The 18,521-nt window shown below is 59.2% G+C and overlaps 1 protein-coding gene across 5 annotated transcripts in view; it reads right to left on the reverse strand.

Annotated features, from left to right (window-relative positions):
• CABIN1 (calcineurin binding protein 1) overlaps window positions 1-18,521 on the reverse strand; it is a 155,634-nt gene that overhangs the window by 5,298 nt on the left and 131,815 nt on the right. For all 5 annotated transcript variants that reach the window (XM_040443562.1, XM_040443564.1, XM_040443565.1 and 2 more), the window contains 5 exons: window positions 8,923-9,086; window positions 7,957-8,053; window positions 6,396-7,070; window positions 4,626-4,700; window positions 1,687-1,969 (listed from right to left, as the gene is read on the reverse strand). In XM_040443562.1, the coding sequence (XP_040299496.1) occupies window positions 1,687-1,969; window positions 4,626-4,700; window positions 6,396-7,070; window positions 7,957-8,053; window positions 8,923-9,086 (1,294 nt within the window). The remainder of the gene's footprint in view (window positions 1-1,686; window positions 1,970-4,625; window positions 4,701-6,395; window positions 7,071-7,956; window positions 8,054-8,922; window positions 9,087-18,521) is intronic.

Here is an 18,521-nt window from a genome sequence, read left to right on the forward strand (position 1 = left end):
CCAACACCAGTGATGGTCACTCACTTCCAGATTAGGTTATGCAGCACACTGAGGCTTCCTTTGAGTGGTCTCGCTCTTTTAGACCTAGACTCTGGGGGGAAGCCAGCAGCCATGACGTGGGGACACTCAGCAGCCTACGGAGAGGCCCACAGTGGAGGAACTGAGGCCTCCAGCCAACAGCTGGTGAGAACCTGAGATGTGCCAGCAACGTGAGAGAATTCAGATGACCAGCTGACAGCTCTGATCCTCAGAAGCTACAACACCATGGAGGCAAGAGTCAGGTGGAGGGTAAGACAGCCTAAGGTCAGGGGGACACCTTGCGGGAGCCACGACTTCATGGGAGGGAGTGATTTCCTTGGGCTGTGGACTCTCACTGTCGCTGCCCTTTGAAATCACCACAATCCACCCCGGGGCTGTGCTTGCTGTCCGCCAAGCACTGTGCTAAACCTGTATCACCTCCATCTGACACACTGTGTGCTGGAAACTGAGACACAACAAGGTACACAGAGGGGAGCAGGGACAGCCAAGGTCACCTGGTGGTAGAACCACCACTTACAATCCTTCAACTGCTCTGGTCCTGCAGCCTTCGGAGGCTCCCCTCACAACAAATGGTTGCAGGAGCTGACTTAAGGGAAGTGATTCCTCGTCTCACGAGGCCACAACCAGGGTAACTGTCACCGACTGGGCAAATGGTCCCTACACTTCCATGATTCTCAAAGCAAACTGGGGATGAGCATCAGGTGAAAACATCAGCGCCTAATGCCAGAACTGTAGGAAAGAGTGAAAGGAGGGAGGGCTGCCACCCTCAGTCCCCACCCAGGCAGACCAGCCACGGCAGGAGCTCTCAGGTCTGATATTAAAATGGCTAGGAAGTGACACAGCCAAGGCTGAATGGCCGAAGGGCTGCATGGAACTGTGACCGGGAAGACTGATAAGCCTGCAAGAGTAAAGGCCCCTGCAGGGCCTCAGCAAGGGTGCAGGCTGGTCCCAGGAGCCGGGGTGAGGGGAAGGCCTGACACCTTGCCTGCTGACCCTTGAGATGCCACCTCAGTGCCCCCTCCCTGGAAAGCTGGTCTGTCAGCTGCCCCTGCCAGTAGGCTGTCATTCCTAAGGGCATCCTGGGTTTTAGAAGGAACCAGGACTCTGGCTGACAGAGCCCTCTGTCCTTTGTAATTCACAAGCCCACCCATGAGCTTTATCCCGCTCCTTGCTGGCTGCTTCCATCTGTCTTACCCTAGGGGGCCTACGCAGGAATGCTCCCCACCACAGATGTGCTCAGGGACAGCTCATAGGCCTGTGAGATCTCTGATAAGCCAAGGTCAAGACCCCTCCCCTCTCCTGAATCCCTATCTATCTATTCATCAAGTTTACATGTAAACATATCACTATTAGTGCTGGCTCCCTCTCTCCTAGCCACACACCCCTATGAGGGGACTGCCATCATCATGTCCCTTTTTGGATGGGAGAAAGGTCACGAAAGTGGTGGGCACTCCATCAGGTCATGCCCCCTGCCCTCCAGGGCCCCCAAGATGTGTTTCTCAAGGATCACCAGGCTGGAGGTCACCCTGGCCACCTTCCCTCCCCCACCCACACTCTCCACACAAGGAGTAGGACTTGTTGCTGGCTGGTAGCAGGGGCCTGGGCCCAGCTCTGGCCTTGCTGTCTAGGAGATGGGCTGGGACTTACCTGGGCCCAGGGAAGTCACGCTGGGGGTGGCCTCTGCCCTGTGTGGCCGGGGGTGCCCAGGGTCTTTGGAAGGGTCTGGACTGGAGGCCGACGCTGAGGGAGGGCAGGGGATGATAGCCGTGGTGGCAGCTGGCACCGGGCGAGGCTTGTTGTGAGTGTCACTGGGCCGCTGGAGAGTGTCAGCGGGCACAGGGTCAGGAACCGTGGGAGCCCCAGCCCCAGGGAAGAAGTTTTCTCGGCTGTCCTTGGGGTGCTTTGGGGTGGTGGGTGTGTCCCCTGCGGCCTGTGACGACAAAGAGGAGGTGAGGATGGTGGGCACCCCACCTCCTAACCCTGGGGACCCACAGCACCTCCCTGGGAAGACGTCCGGCCCTGCTGGTAGGGACTCAACGGAGACCCTGGGGCTGGCCAGGGCCTCCACCAGACCTCACCCTCCAATTCCTGGGTGCCATCCTGGGAAGACATGACCCCAGGCAGGGGTCATTGAGCCTCTTGTGGGGCCATCCCTAGGGAGCTAGGGTGACACCAAGAGTCAGCTCCCTGAGTTCAAGACCGCAGTCCCAAAGAGGCAGTGCCGGATAGTCCAGCTTTGGCCACCCCAGAAGCTCTCACCTAGGCCTTCTGTTCTCAGGGGAGCAGGGCCCGCTGGGGCCTCTCCATCTTCTTCCACACAGTTCTCTCTGCCACCAGGGCCCTTCTACTTTGCACCCAAAGCCTCCGCTCCCAGAACAGTGTGAAGGCTGAAGCTCACTGAGGGTGTGCTGCAGGGTGTGAGCCATCCTCCCAGCCCTAGACCCCTAGCCTCAGGCCACACCAGGGCTGCAAATGTGGTCTCACACCTGCTGGGGGCACCATGGTGCTGGGGGTCAGCTGGCTCCCTGCCATAACTCTGCTTCTTTTGACATTTGTTCTGCTTGAAACGTCCTGTCCCTAGTTTCAAGGAGCACAGGACAGCCCCTGTGATTCTGCTGTGTGATATGTATTGGGTTGAACCTGAGCCTCCAGTCGGGGGGCGGGTGGAAGGTGGGGAGAGGACAGGAAGATGTGCTGTGTCTGTCCTTGCAGGAGCCAGCCTCAGCCACAGTGACAGCACTGAGCCTCTCTAATTATGTCCAGAGCACTCTCCAGGTGTGCGCTAGGCTGCCATGGCAACTGGGACTGGCCTCTAGCCAAATGGATCCTGGGGCAAGGGGCGGAGGCAGCAGGCTCAGGGCTCGGGCTGCCCCCTCCAGCACTGGCCAGAGGCGCCCAGGCCCCACTTGGGTGCTGGTCCTCAATCTCCTCATCTAAAGGACCCTTCCCTGCCCGTGGCTCCTGCTAGCTCAGGATCTCCTTTTGCCACAAGACAGGGAAGGCAGGCGTTTGGAGGTTTTCTGGGGGGTTCTATCATTTTGAGGGCCTTAAAGACTGCATCAGAAACAGCCACTCTGTCTGGAGTGGTCACTGCATACCTGACCTCATCTGGGTCAGCAGAGGAGGCAGGAGGGGACCCCTGGGCTCAGGCCCTGCACTGGGGTCCTGAGCAGTTACTCCTGTCCCATGTAGCAGAGGTTGCGGTTAGGGCCACGCAAGCCACAGAAACCACAGCGGCTATGATGTGAATCCTGGCTACTTTGGCAATAATGGGGTGGTAGAACCTGGGGCATGTCTCCCCCGGGATTCTGGCCCTCAGCCGGGGGAACAGGCCCACGTGTGTGGCCCACAGACTGCCTGGTCAAGACTGAACTTCTGGACTTCCTCAGACCAAGAGTCCAGGCAGGAAGGGTAGCATGCTGCCCCATTTCACTGAGAGGAAGCTCTGGACACTGACAGCATCTACAAGCCTGCTGCTAGGTGACCTATAGATGGATGCCCACTGCCCTGAACTCCTGCCTTGGGACTCCCTGTGATGTACTTCCCTGGGGGAAATGCCAAGAGAGGGCTGCGTGTGGGCAAGGATGGGAGGGCAAGGTCTGCTCACTTGTGCTGCTGGGGAAGGGGCAGTTGGGCCACCCCTGGGGGGACAAGAGGCCACACCTATTCAAATGACAAGTTCCTGCCCTTTGACCCAATGACCCAGGCCCAGGGGTCACTCCTGCAGAAATGCCCACATGTGGTGCAGGAAGATGCCCCTCTGGTACTGTTGAGCAGGAGCACTGCAGTGCCCCCCAGCCTTATCCCCCCTCTTTCTCTGCCAGCCAGACTCCCCCTGTGGGCTTTCTCTTGAGCTAGGTCTCTCCCAAGGAGATCCTTCTCCCTCACCCCCTCCTCAGTACCCCCTGCTCCTCAAAATCTGTGGCCTCTGAGCCCCAGACCAAAGGCTTTGGGGGCACCTACACCCAGGGCTCCTGCTTGGACCCCTCTCCGAGGGGAAGATATGCTCCCTCACCCCTCCTTCCTGTCACCAGGTCACGCTGGCCCATCTTCTGCCATCTTGGACCCACCTGTTGCTCACCGGGCCTCTGCACCAACCCAGCCTCCCCACTCAACAGCAGGGAGTCTTTCCCACACCTGGCACCAACCTGCCCCCTCCCTTGCTGAATAAACCCCAGGACCCCCATCTGCTCTGCTCCTAACCCATTCCTATCCCAGCCCCACATCACTTCCTCCACCCTCATCCCAAATGAAGTCACCTTTCCAGGGGTCAGCTAGGTAAGGACCATCTTCCCCATTTACAGAAAAGGCAGCTGAGGTGAGGGGACTGCTGAGGTCACATACTCGGAGCTGGGGTCTGGGCCTGCCAAGGCCCCACCTGCCACACAATGCTGCCCCACCTGGGCTGGTGGTCAGGGGCTTCCTGTGAGCCAGAGGCTCACGGGCCTCCTGTCCATCTCCCCTCGGCCCATGTTCAGCCCAGAAACAGTCCCTCCTGAGGTGTACTGCTTCTCGGCCCACAGCCAGGGGCCTTGGCATGGGGCCTGCCTCGTGTAGGGAGGCCAGCACAGGCTGGGTCTGCTTACCTGTCTCTGGGCGGCAGCCCCAAGGTGGACCTGACAGAACTTCACAGCCTGCTCCAGTGCAGCCTCCTCGTCCACCTAAGCAAGGAGATGCTCCAAGTCAAAGGGCCAGGCCATGGTGGCTGGCCTTCTCCCAGCCCCTGGAGTATGAGGACCAGCTCCTCTGAAGATCCCCTGACACTCCAGTCCTGCTGGAGCATGGCAGGAGCACACATCTATCTCCCGGGTCCATCCTCCAGGGCCACTGCTGTGGGCCGGGCTGGTCCTGTCAAGTTCATGTCTGGAACCAGGTTATTGAGTCCTCAGGGGCTGAGGCTGGCAGAATCTGAGCCAGAGCCTGTCCACAAGCGAGCACGATGCAGGGCCTTTCAGAGTCTGAGGTCTGGGTGGGGGGCAAGGTCTAAATGACCCAGAGACCAACAGCCCAAGGTGCAGGGGGATGAGAAGGAGGCTAGGGAGGCACAGGGGGCCGCCGTGGTGGACCAATGGGCAGGGAAGGAGGGAGAAGGGCTGGAGTGTCAGGAGCACCCAGGCCGGGGCAGGTAGGGTGGGGAATGGTCCTCCCTGACAAGCAGGGAGTGCTGAGCTGGGTTCTTCCTAATGTGTCAGTAACAGAAACAAAGAAAGGTTAATCCTGGATGCCAGTGAGGGGGTGATAAAACAGGCGCTCTCAAAAGCGTCACTGTAAACAGACACAATCTGGGAAGAAATCGCTTATCAGGACAGGCAACCAGACTGAAGCAGCCATTGCAGTTCCGGGTCTCTTCCTGTGGAAATCCATTTTTTGAGAGAGACAGCGAGTGAGCAGGGAAGGGGCAGAGAGAGAGAGGGAGACAGAGGATCCAAAGCGGGCTCTGCGCTGACAGCAGAAAGCCTGATGCAGGGCTCGAACTCCCAAACCTTGAGATCATGACCTGAGCTGAAGTCAGACCTGCTTAACCCACTGAGCCACTGAGGTGCCCCTGGAAGGCATTTAAAAAAAAATTTTTTTTTAACGTTTATTTATTTTTGACACAGTGTGAGAGACAGAGTGCAAGCAGCAGAGGGGCAGACAGAGGGAGACACAGAATCTGAAGCGGGCTCCAGGCTCTGAGCTGTCAGCCCAGAGCCTGATGCAGGGCTCGAACTCACGAACTGTGAGATTATGACCTGAGCCGAAGTCGGACGCTCAACTGACTGAGCCACTCAGGCGCCCTTTGGAAATCATTTTAAATAAAGAAATAGCTATATGTCTAATGCATTAAAAAAAAAAAAAAAGGAAAGCAAAGTAAGAAGGGTGGCCGAGCCTCCTTACATACTCAGGGCACCACGTCACCTTCAGAGGACAGCCACGAAGGTCTCTGAGGAAGTGCCCCAGAGACTGGCACTGTGTGTGTTTGGGGTTGGGGGGGGGGGTGGCTGTCAGGGGTCTCTTCTCCCTGTGTTGGATTTGATAAGGTTTTGTTTCCTTTACAGTTGAAAATAGAGTTTTTCCAAGCTCACCGTTTTTCCTTTTCTTTTCTTTTTATATATTTTCCCCAGCTTTTTTGAAATACAGTTGATAAAATCACCCCGTACTTAAAGCGTGCAACATGATGGCCGGACCTGCTTCTTGTTTTTCGGACTCTAAATCTATGGCCTGCTCATGGTAGAAAACCTCAAATGTAGGGAAATGAACAGCACAGGTGGGGTGGGAATGACACCTAACAAACACCCCGAAGGGCCCTCACACTCCTGGACCAGCCGGGAAGGACCTTCCGTGAGAACCACCAGGCCTGGCCCGTGGCCACCCACCTGCTTGATGAGCATGTAGGTCTCAGACATGATCCTCTCGATGCGGCCCAGGTCGTAGGCCATGCCCTTCTGGCCCTGCTGCCACACTCGGTAGGCGTCCAGCAGGAGCGTCTTGCCCGACTCTGTGTCCTCTAGGAGCTTCCTCTTCCTGCTGGGCCGTGTGGGTGGCTCCTCGGGGTGACTGCCCACTCTGGCCCCGGTGGTGGCAGCAGGGGTGGTGGCTGGGGCTGGCTGGGCTGGTGTGAGCGGGCTGGGCTGCTGGCGGGCACTGATGCTCAGCTCCTCCAGAGACAGCTCAGTGGGCCGGCTCTCGGGGCCCCGGTCCCTGGGGGGTCGGCCTGGCTGCGGGGGCGGCGCCCGTTCGGAGTCTGAGCAGCGAGTGGTGGCCTCACCCGTGTCCATGGGCTCGGTAGGCCCTGCCCGGGGGCTCTCCCTGTCTTTTCGCTCCCCAGACTGGTCTGCACTGTCTCCTGCCTCCATGGCCACGGGCCGGTGGTTGAGGGGGCCCACTTTGCCCCCTGGCTCGCCTGCTGGCCCTGAGCCATCAGCCAGAGGGGGCTTCTTGGAGTGGGGGAGGGCCTCTTGACTGTCCTCAGGACTGGCCTTGTGGGGGACGTCGGTGGTCATCCTGCCTCCAGGGAGGCCACAGGCCTTGGGCCCTGGGCGTTCTGACCCCTACGAGAAAACCAAAGGTGAAAGACTGTCTTTGGGGCTTCTACCAGAACAAGACACCCCTGGGTGTCAGGTGTGCCCACCCCAGGCCACCCTGGCTCTCCCCGTCTGTTAGCTGGCCCAGGCTGGGCCTAAAGACCTGCCAGAGGAAGTTCTTCCCCGCTCTGCTCCTCCAGCCTTGAGAGGGACTAATGGGGCACTGTCGGTGGTACCACTCCAGAAGAATAGGCCTGGCCTGGGCTGGGCTGGCCTTCCTTGAACGTGGGCCTCAGGGAAGTCCTGGGTGTCTTACGGGGAGGTGATCCACCAGGGGCCACCAAATGTGCTTGCTGCAGAGCTAAATACTCCTGATCTGGGCTCCCTCCCACTCGCCCCTAATGCACAGTAGTCAGGGTGGAGTCTCAGGGGTGGGTGCCGCCCCGATGGCCCAGGCAGTCCTGCTGGGCAGGGGACACTGCAGCAGCACTGCCCTGGCTCAGGTCCCAGTGGCCCTAGGCTGCTAGGCTGGTGACCTAACCTCCTAGGCCTCAGGGTGCTCAGCTAGAGAGGGGGTGAGAGCTGTGCTTGCCTTGGAGGGTGAAAAGGGACCAGGTGTGCCCAGCCCACCACGAGCCCACCACCTGTGTCAATATCACAGCTGCTGTGACCCCGAGTTCAATCTGCCGGATGGGGTACACTGCTCAGGTTGCAGCCTCAGGGAGTGTTGCTATTGTCTTCCGTAACCACAAGTCCACATTTGCCAAGCGGGTCAGAGCCTCGCTAAATGTCTGCCAATCCCCCACTGTGCTGACCTTTCCCACCCAGAGAGGCAGGGTCTCTACTTCACAGGTGGGGACACAGGGACCTTCCTAATGGTGGGTAAGTGGAGGGACAGGGGCCATGGGCATACCTCTGCAAGTTCGCTCAGGGTGTCCTCCAGCACCTTCACAGTGAGGATGAAGGCCCGCTGCGCCAGGACCTGGCGGTCAGCATCTCGCAGATACTTCCTGCAGGCACGTGGGGGTGGCCAGAGAAGATGGCAGAGCCTCAGAGCCACATGGCACTAGATGGCGGCCCATGCCCTTTCCTGCCCCAAGAACACCTGCTGGTCCCTCAGCCTCCCTCCTGCCTAGGTCCACTCCCCGGAAGCCTGCCCTGAGCCTCCTCCCTGTACAACAGACACAGACTGTCCTGGGCCCTCACGGCGGGGGGGGGGGGGGGGCAGGGCCAGGCCAAGTTAGGGCTGGGGGCCTCTGGTTTCTCTCTGCAAAGACTGTGTCCCGTGTGCTCCAGGCTCCAGCTGAGGGCCCCACCCCAGCTTCTGGGGTGAATGAGACGAGAGAAGGTGAGGTGGCGCAGGCATGGGCAGCTGCTGGCCCAGTTGGGCCAGACCACATCTTCAGGGATCCCCCACAACCCCTGCAACTGCAGCTGAAGCAGATGTCCCTCGGTCCTATCTGTCCCACCCTTTCTGGCAAAGGGATCCCCGGTTACCTCTGCGGCCCAGGTCCCCCTGTTGCCTGGCCTGTTATTATTGGCCTTCACCTGGGGGACCCTGGCTATCATTTGGACACCTGTCTTCCCCACAACCTGACAGCACCCTGAAAGCCCCAAGCTGAAGGGAAGCAGGAGGAAGGAAAGGGTAGCTTGTCCACAGCCTGTGTTCACCCCAGGGTGCACAGGGCAGGGTGCTGTCTAGATACCAGGACAGAGAGGCTCCTGAAGAAAAGGGTGGGTCTAGGCTCCACAACCAGTGGAGAAATGCCCTGGGCGGATGAGGGGCTCCAGCCTGTGTGTGCACCCATGCTCTGACCCACGGCAGCACCAGCTGCCCCCATGGGGCTGACCACACACCGGGCCAGGTGGCTGCACTCACTTGCCCTGGTCCGGGGTCCGCTGCAGCATGGAGGACACCTTCAGCAGGGTGCTGTGGTCCCGGAGCTGGGCCAGCACCTTGAGCAGCAGCACAATGGAGCGGTTCATGTGCCAGGCAAAGCTGCCTGGCCGGTCGATCTCGTCCACGGGGATCCGCCAGATGCCCTGTGAAATGGACAGAGGCGGGCGTGTGAGGTGGGCTGCTGCACCTGGAGCCTGCCATGATACCACAGGGGACTCTGCCCAATCCAGGGTGCCTCAGACCCCTCTTGCTATCCCAAGGGAAGTGGGAGCGTGGTCACCCCCATCTACTTCCCTCCACGGATGGTGGCAAAGAATACACGCATTACTCTGCACTCTCCTCTTCTGAATGGCTGCAAGGTATGTGTTTACTTGTTCTGTTCCCTACAGGAAGCACACAGGCTGTGTCCCCTCAGTTAAATGCAACCAGTGGGAGAAGTCTAGTGCCTCTGCGCCTCTGCACAGGTGCTGACTCAGCCATGAGACCAATTCCTAGAGCTGAACTGATGGGTCAAAAGGTGGCCAACGTGAACTTCTGGCAGCTGCTGCTGGCCAGGCACGCTCAAGCCTGGGCCCCACCCGTGTGCATTCCCTTCAGCGGCACCCAGAGAATGGAGGGCTGGGCTGAAAATGACCTGCAGCTTGCTGGATGCCCAGGTTTCCTTGAACCCGCCTTTGTGCAGTGTATGCTGTGGCCAGGACCCCCTCCTCCACTTCTCAGCCATCCAACCTCACTGTCTGAAGGCTGCGCTGGAGCAGGGCCAGCTCTAAGGATACCCGCCACGGTCTCCCTCGGCCCGTGTTTAGCCCACCCCTGCACCTGGCACCCTGCTCATCGGCAGCTCCATGTCTGGTTCCCTGTGGCATCCCCACACCCAGCATGGTATCTGAGACACACTCGGGTCCAGTCCAGGCGTAGTGAAGGAAAGGATGACCAAGGGAGTGAATTATAAGTGAACAGAAGCTCATACCTTCTGAGCAGGCCTGAGGCTGCAGGACCTGGACATTAGGATTTATGTCTCTGGGGCAGGACTTTGGGGACCTGGAAGGAGCAGGCAGGCTCACATGTGGCTTCCTGAAGCCAACACCCTAGAGAAATTCCTGCCCAGAAATTCCTGCCCAGACCAGGGCTGTGGGCAATGCTGCCTCCTGCACCCGGGGCCCACAGAAGGGTACCCAGGGAGTGCCCTTCCCAGGGCTCTATTCCCGTGGGTGCTCAGTGACTAACTCCCGGCTCCAGCAGTCCCGGGAAGAAAACCAGGGCACCTCCAGCCCTGAGCCACTTAAGCAAGAGAGGAGCCTAAAACCTGCAACTCCAAGCCCCCAGAGCCTCCACACTGGGTCACTGGGCTCACACCGGGCGCAGAGAACTGCTCCCCCCACCCCCTGAGCAGGCCGGGGCACTGTGTGAAGGCTGGCAACTACTCTTTATCCCAGGCAGTACCAAATAAGGCACCAGCTGCCTCCCGGCCTAGACAAAACCAGGAGGCTGAGGCCACCCACATCTAGGGCACTGATACCAACGCTGTATCTTCCCACTGGGCACAGGTGGCTTCTGCAGCAGCTCAGGAAAAGCTGCCACTTGAGAGGACGAGGGGCAGCTTTGGACAGCTGTCTGGCCAGTGTGTCCCTGACACTATACCCCAGATGTGTGGCAGGGGCTGGGAGGTGCCCTCTCTGTTGTCCACCAGACCCACCAGGCTGAAGAAGAGCTTGGTTCTTTCTCCCGAGGCACTGCAGACGTCACCATGCTCTGCATCATAGGCTGACACAGCTATGTCATCATGACATCGTGACATCTCTATGTCACGGAGATGAGGAGCAACTCCCTCAGGGTCACACAGCATGAGAGGCAGTCCCACAGTTGGCCCCTCACCACCACAACTGCTCTGAGCACAGGCTGGACCAGCCAACCAGCTCAGAAGGAAGCCTCCATCACCTGCTCTGGCCCTCCACCCCTGGCCCCCAGCTCCTTCCTGCACCTAACAGGAGAGGGGGAGAGTTGGAAGCACAGTCCCACCACATGCCACGACATTGCAGGTGTGCACCAGAGCCGGCCCAGGGTCAAGCCAGAGATCTGGGTGTGACCCCACTGCTCCCGGATCTCACTCTTCCTTAGGGCACAAGAGGGGCATGCTCTGCTCTGCACCCTCAACCCACAAGGGTCCAGGATGACCCTGGATTTCACTGAATGCCTCCCTCTTCCCTGGCAAAACCTCTGAAGACTCAAAGAACAATCAGCGGTCACTCCTCCCAGTGCACCTTGATCCGGGCTCAGAAGGTCTCTCCCAGCTGCCTGATGAGCAGCTAAGGGTGGAAGGTCCCCTGGTCTCCTTGGGGGAGCCACTGGGGAGGATGAATGGAAGACTCACACTTCTTCCTTCAAATCGTGTTTGGGGGTGGCTGTGTGAGGACAGAGGTGCTGACTTTTCTGGCCCCTCCCCTGGGAAAGTGGCCCTGTTCCTCCCATGTCACCTCTGCCAGGGACTCGGGGTGAGCCTGGCTGTGAGGTGGGCAGAAGCAAGTGTCACGGGGGCCTCAGACATGGCGCCAAAGCCTCAGGAGGCTCCAGGCACTTGGGGTGCTTGGGCCCCAATGCCTGGCCCCACAACACACCTGGTGGGCACCAGCTTCAGCCTGTACATCTCAGGAGCTTACCACCTCTGGAGGTGGCCCGTTTCATCCTTGGTAGATTGTTAGAAAAGGTTTCTTCACACTGTGCTGGATCCCCAGGCTGTCCCTGCACCCCTGCCCCTCCCTGGCACCCAAGCCTGCACCTTATGCCCCTAACATTCCTACTCCGGCTCGAGCCTCATCTTGCCTCTTCCTTCGACTCTTGCTCCCCATTCGTCCACCCGGCCTGGGCCAGGACAAGTTAAGAAAAGGATGGTGTGGCCGCATCCCTCGCTGCTTATATCCTTGACAAGGCAGCTCCTTTATCTACCTCAGCGGAAACCTAAGCCTCACTGGCCTTTGCCCCATCCCTGGACTCGGGACACTCACCATGCCCCCTCATAGAGCCGTGAATTTTACCCTTCTCACTTTTTCAGGCGCCCTCTCACTTCCTCTGCCCAGCCAGTTTTCCTGTGTCCTCCCAAGCCTGGCTGTGAGGTCATCTCCTCTCTGAAGCCCTCCTGGCTTGCTGCCCTCCTAAGCCTCTGCCAGGACCACTTGGGGGCAGCCCCTCAGATGGTCAGGGGGTGGTGGGCCGGTGGCTAGGAACGTGTCCTAAGTGGGGGCAGGTGTGCTTCAGCTCCAGGTCCCCAGGGGCCCGACACAAAGCTGGCAGAGGCAAGGAGCCCAGCTTGAGAAGGGCTTCCTGCTCGCAGAGAAGCCCAGCTCACCCACCTCCCCACCAGTCCCTCACCCTGGAGATTTTCCAGGCTAAGTGGGAAACAATTCTGCTCCCAGGGAAATGAATGCCCTTCAGAGCTCTGGGTGTGCACATGAGCCCTGCACTGGGGGGTGGGGGTGGGGGTGGGGGGTGGCGGCACACCTCCTTGCAAAAGGCAATGATGGCGAGTCAGCAACACGCTCCCTGAGGGCTGGCAGGACTTTGGGCTGCTCAGGGGCATATCCGGCCAAGCTCCTGGTGGGGCAAGAGCTAGCTCTCCTCTCTCCCCTGAAAAAGAAGAGGCTGAGAAAGCGATGCCAGAGGTAAAACACATTTGGCCCTCTGCAGGGTGGACCAGGTAGCCACAGCAGACTTGGCAGAAGGTGGGAGGGTGTGGATAGGGCCCCTGCAGAGAGGGGATCCCAAATTCCCGCTCTTGCTCCCAAGTTCTGGAATCAAAGACACAGGGCATTTACCTGTTTGGTGTCTCTTTTGGAGAAGGGATGGGATGTGCCAAAACGGGCCAGTGAGCATGCTGAGGAAACCACTCTGGAGGGCCCACCAAGCCACCCCCTGAAGTGGGCCAGCCTGGGACTGTGAGGGGTAGGTAGCCTGGCACCGGTGGTAGCCACCAGCAAGCAGATGAAGGCGGGGGCTGAAGCAAGGCAATGCCTCAGATGAGACGCCTTCTGGATGCACAGCGATGGGAGGGTCTGCCTACCACCCGCTCCCTGTCACGCCATGGCGCCACTGGCCTGCCTGTCTCACCCTCTGGGACCGCCCTCCCCACCCCTGCCGTTCCTCCTGCACCCGGTTCCTGATTCCCGGGATGCTGCTTCCAGCCGGCACTGACAAATCCAGTGGCATCTGAGTTATACAATCATGGACATTTTAAAGCACACTCAGCTGGCTGAAACTGCTTATTGTGGAGGTGGGAACCGGAGGCCCACTGAGGGGCAGCGAGCGCCCAGCCACGCTGCTGGATGGTAGCCAAGCCCGGAGTGCATGTGGATTCCCTCCTCACGTCTGGGGCCAGTGGGCCACTTTCCACCGGAGCCACTCTGCACCAGCTAGGCACATCTGTGGGGATCACTCTGGGAGGAGACGAGGGTTCCTATGCTCAGGAGCCAGACTCCCAAACAGCTTTCGGCCAATCCCTGAGGACGGACAGAGGGACAGGGCTCTGGACGCACCCCCTGAGGATAGGTCTACTCTGTACCACACGTTTCAGAGCATGGTTTGGATCCTTTTACATGAGGGTTCTCTGTTAACCCATTCCTTTCCAGATATGCGCACACAGCCGTAACATACCACCAGCTATTTCGGAAAGGAAGACCAAACACATCAGGCAGAGTCCACGGAAAATAAGGAGGGAACTACAGGCACCATAAGCCCTGGGGAGGTTCCTGCAGACATGCAGCTAGCCTCCAGGGACAGCTGGCCCGAGGGCGTGGAGCCACCAGGCAGAGTCTTAAGCTGGCAGGATGGCAAGCAAGCCAAGGCTCTGCCTTCTGCCTGAGCAGGCAGCGCTGGGCTTCTGTGTTTGCAGCCAGAGCCCCCACGATACCAGCAGCCCCAAGACAAGTGGAACACTTCCCACCCTGCTACAGAGGGGAAGAAGACAAAGCACACCCCCACGTACTGCCCCTCAGGGAACGACAGCCTTGCCAGGCTGTGCCTAGGGAGGGCTATGAAGCCCCTAAGAAAACCGGGGAGATCCCAGGGAGGGGAATGCACTGGGAAAGGGATGTCTGCACACTGGCGGAAGGGGCACAGTCAGGCTCCACCTGCAGCAGCAGAGGCCACAAGCACAGGCTTCAGGAAGGGTACAGGGGATGTGCCAGGAGGCATCTGAGAGGGAGGAAGAGGGGATCTGATAAGAAGGGAGTGGGCAGCAGTGCCCGAGAAGAGGGGAGGCCGGCACTTGGGGGCTGAAGGACAGGCCAAAACAGGATCGCAGATGAGCGAGTGGCAGGAGTGGGAGCCAGGGGCAGCAGGGGCCCCATGAGGAGGATCTGGAACGGGGCTCACCTGTGAGGCAGGAAGGCAACATTGGTGCCAGGCGGGGCCTGAGGGGCATGACTCAGGGCCCCTCCTGCTTCTCCCCTGTGCCCTCCCCAGCTGCCCTCCTGTCCTGCAGTTCTGGCTGTACCCCAAGACTCCCCTCCGCCAGAGTGCAGGCACACCCAATTCCTGGCTGGGATGGTGCGTGCTTGGAGAGCTGTGGGCAGTTGGGGGCATACAGCAGCAGCCTCAGAGCACTCAGAAACATTGGGACTGTGCTCAAAGCTCCACCTATGTGCATCTCCTCGGGAGCATCTCAGCCGACCCCCAACCCATCCAAGTGGTTCCAGGCTCCTGGCTGGCAGATGAGGTCACTGAGACAGACTATAACTACCTGAATAATTCATGGAGCCCCAGACTCTGTGCTGAGTGCTTGAGACAAGTTACCAAACCCTCCCTGTAGCCTTGAGACTTGGGCATCTTCCTACTGCTCTTAAGGAAAGAGAGCTTCAGAAACTGAGCCCCACACTGGAGCAAACCTGGAGGTTCATGGAGGGTGGGGCTGGCTGGCATGGTTGGAGGCCCTTGGAGACCAGGGAAGCTTTCCCACGGGAGCTGAGAGCTGGGTCGGTGGAAGGGGTGGGGTGCTGCCGGGCCAACCGGTGCCCTTGCCCATGAACACACTGTCCACTCACAAAGGGGGTTGGAAAGCAGGGCGAGGCTGGTGTCTGAGGAGGAAGGCCACGAGGCCTTGGCTTCTGGTCACCAAAATCTTGGCAGGTGGCACCTCAGGGATGGATAGCAGATGCCCCTGCTGGCATGGAGCACACTCCTGGCTGCCAGGCTATGGTCGTGCTCAGTCCTAAGGCTCATGATGTCTCCAGCACACTGGAGTCTGGGGGAAGCTTCTTCCTAGAGGGGCAGAGACTCCTCTCTCCCCAGATTCCCCATCAGCTGGCCAGCCCACACCTCCCTAACTGCCTCAGTGTGGGCCAGAAGGTCTTGCCCATCCAGGCTCCTGGACCCCTGGCTCCCTGCACACCTGCAGGGCTACCAGCACAGCCTCTTCACCTGGCTCAGGGCCAATGCTGAGCTTGGCAGCCCCAAACGGCAGGTTTTGATTCTCACAGTAGCCCCAACTGCCCTGTGCGAGGCCACCGTTCAGGCCGTTCTCAATGGTATGCCCCGAGGTCGTTCTGGGGATCCCAGATGCACCTGCCACCTTCACGGACCCCACCTTTCAGTAATGGCTCTCCCTGGGGCTTCCTGCACTCTAAGGGTATAGGCAAAGGCCCCCAGGAAAACAAGTGGCCTGGAGATGCCAAGGCAGAGAAGGAGGCAGGTGGGAGATGTGCCTGACTAGGCACTGCTCCATCTGAGCCGCACTCAGACCCAGGGCAAAGGCTTGTCACTGTGTGGATGAAGCTCAGGCCATAGGGACCGGATGGAGACTCTGATTCATCCCAAACCCACACTGGCAGGGACTGTTCGAGTATGTAATCGACGCACCCCTCATTTTCTAGAGGGAAGAACTGAGTTTGGACAACCTGCCCAAGGCTACCCAGTGACCTGGTATGGGACCAGACTCAGGAACCAGACTCTCCTTCAGGTCCTCTCTGAATGCTTACAAAGGTACAAAAGATCATCAACGTGATCTGTGATTTACAGACTAGAAACAGAAACACAGAACGAAGCAGTGACACCAAATCACTTCAGTTTTGAGCCAGGGCCTTTGAAGACCTGAGAACGCCGCCGGGGGGGGGGGGGCCCCCCCGAGAGGGCAGATTGGGACTGGAGTGCCCACGGGCAGAGGGATGGGGAGTGAGTGTCCTGCACCAGGACTTCTGAATGTCTCAGAGACTTCATAATCTAGTCCCTTGAGCCCGTTTGGGGCATGGCCTCCAGCCTCGGTCTTCCACAACTTGGCCGGGCTCCTCTCGTTGTCCCCTGCTGCCCTACCCATAGGACTCAGATGTCCCTTCCCTGCTCTGCTATTACTGGGGTCATGCCCAGCCAGGGCACCCAGTGAGGCTCAAGCAGGAGGATAGAGGAGAAAGTAGCCACCCCTGGGAGCACCCAGAAAGGCCACAAAGGAGCTGGGCTTGGGTGCGTTGGGGAGGAACTAAAAGGGGAAAAGTGGTCAGATGCCAAGAGCACTGTGAGAGACCTAGGGGTGCTCAGTCCACTGAGCAGGCGGGCAGCTGGGCAAGCGGTGTCTGCGACACACAGTGGGCCCTCTCCAGCTCACCTAATGCTGCTTCACCCAGAGGGGCCCACGTCTGCCTGGGGCCTTCTCAGGCCTCCCCTACCTGACCAGGAGTTGCTAACAGAGTGGTTAGAAGGGCTGACCTAGCTCTTGAAGTCAATAGCCAGTCCCAAGGACCTGAATCCTAGCCTGCCTCATCATGGCCTCCCAGATGCTGAGCTGCCCACAGGTGGCTCTGGCTCACTGGCACATCAGGCGCCTTGAACAGAGCCTGGCCTCCTGGGTGGAAGGAAACCCCTTCCACAGGAGAGTCAAACTAGGCAGACAGGGATGTGGGCCCATGGGGCCTGCCCGAGGAGCCTCCAGAAAAGGAATGTTCCAGGTCAAAGCCATAAACCCTGGCCTCCAAGTGTCCTCAACCGCAGTGTAGCCCTAGGGTGGCTCTGAGTGAGTCCCCAGCATGAGCCAAGGCCTGAACAGACTCTGGAGAGTCTATGCCCCAGATGAATCCCCTCTGGGTGCCGGGGAGGCCCACCTCAGAAGTTGCTCCAGAGTGGCCCCTGGGTCTGCCAGGGCAGATGAGCCTGGCAATTGCGCAGTAAGCCAAGTACATCCCAGGAACCAGGAATCACATGGATGGGTCAGGCACACCCACCAGAGGGGTCCCCTGCTAATGGGACAAATAGACACATGTGCATCTAGGGTGAAGGGAGAGAAGAAAGGCTGGTACAAGGAGTAATGGGCTGAGAAAGTAAGGACTTCAGGGATGGGGTGTTCAGGGAAAGCCAGAGAAGAGCCAAGAAGGTGCAGGAGCCAGAGGAGGAGGAGACTCTGCCAAGTGGAGTTGAAATGGGCAGCCCCTGAGGGTCGACCTTATCACCTGGAGTGTTCCGTGCAGGAGAACAAAAGAGGGGCAGCAGCAGGGCCTGGGTGTCTGACCTATGACAGGAGGTGGGTGCAGGGGGAGCAAGCAGTCCATCATCCTGGGCCTTCCCAGTCCCAAGCTAGCCCCATGTGCCACAGTATGACAGGTGAACAGGCCTCCCAGGGTTGCTCAGCCCCAACATTTCTATTCACAGAAAACATAGTGCTGTGAGCACCCAGCACCCAAGGGAGAACCCGTTCCCTGGGCAGAGGGATTCCTGCAGCAGCACCCCCCGCCCCCCCCCCCCCCCCAGCATGGGTGCAGTGGTGACTCATCGCTCCAAACAGGCGAGGGCGGGCAGCCTGCTGGCATCCTATTCCCAGGAGCAGCGGGCTTGGGGCTGTGGGAGCAGCCTGCTTCCAGCCGAGGACCAGCTTCCATGCGGGTGACTGGAACCCCTCAGTAGGGAGGGGTGCTGGGGTAGATTAGAGCCTCTCCCCCCAGAGAAACAGAAAAATATTCCAGCATCCAGCCTCAGCGAGGCAGCCCGACCCCCAAGGTAAGCCAGGATGGAATCTGGACTGTAGGCCCTCAGGTCGGGAGCAGCCTTGGGAAGAATACCAGCATTCTCCAAAGTCTTAGGGAGACCTCTGTCACCAGCATACCCATACGAGCCTCCCAAACAGCAAGACTACTTAGAGAGAGCATGTAGAGCTGCGCTGGGTGCCTGGGAGCCCTGGGGGGCCAATGGCACCCAGAGGGTGCCTGTCCACCTTCTACAACATGGGGCTTCACTTAGAGCTCACAGGGAGAGGCTCGTCCCAGGGCACACAGCCAACAGGGAGCTGAAACTGCAGCAAAACTCAGACAACTCTACTCTTCTCACTCCACCCCGTGTCCCCAAGTAAGGCGAGCATCACAGACAGAGCCAGGCTGGCAGGGCAGCACCTCTCCCATAGCTACTCCAGATAGCTCCATCTCCTTCAGGAGCCACCCTCCTGAGGAGTTCTGAGGCCTTTGGGGCCAGGACTCCCCATCTTCTTGATGCCTTGAAGACCTAAGGGCCCTGTCCCTCCCACAGCACTTGTAACCACTGTCCTGCTCCAGGCCTAAGGTTGGCAGCGCAGCCAGAGGTAGGTGGAGGTAGGTGAGGTTGAACAGCACCCGCCT

This window comes from Herpailurus yagouaroundi, unplaced genomic scaffold (genome assembly GCF_014898765.1).
Source record: "Herpailurus yagouaroundi ecotype Mexico unplaced genomic scaffold, PumYag 191, whole genome shotgun sequence".
NCBI classification, from domain to species: domain Eukaryota; kingdom Metazoa; phylum Chordata; class Mammalia; order Carnivora; family Felidae; genus Herpailurus; species Herpailurus yagouaroundi.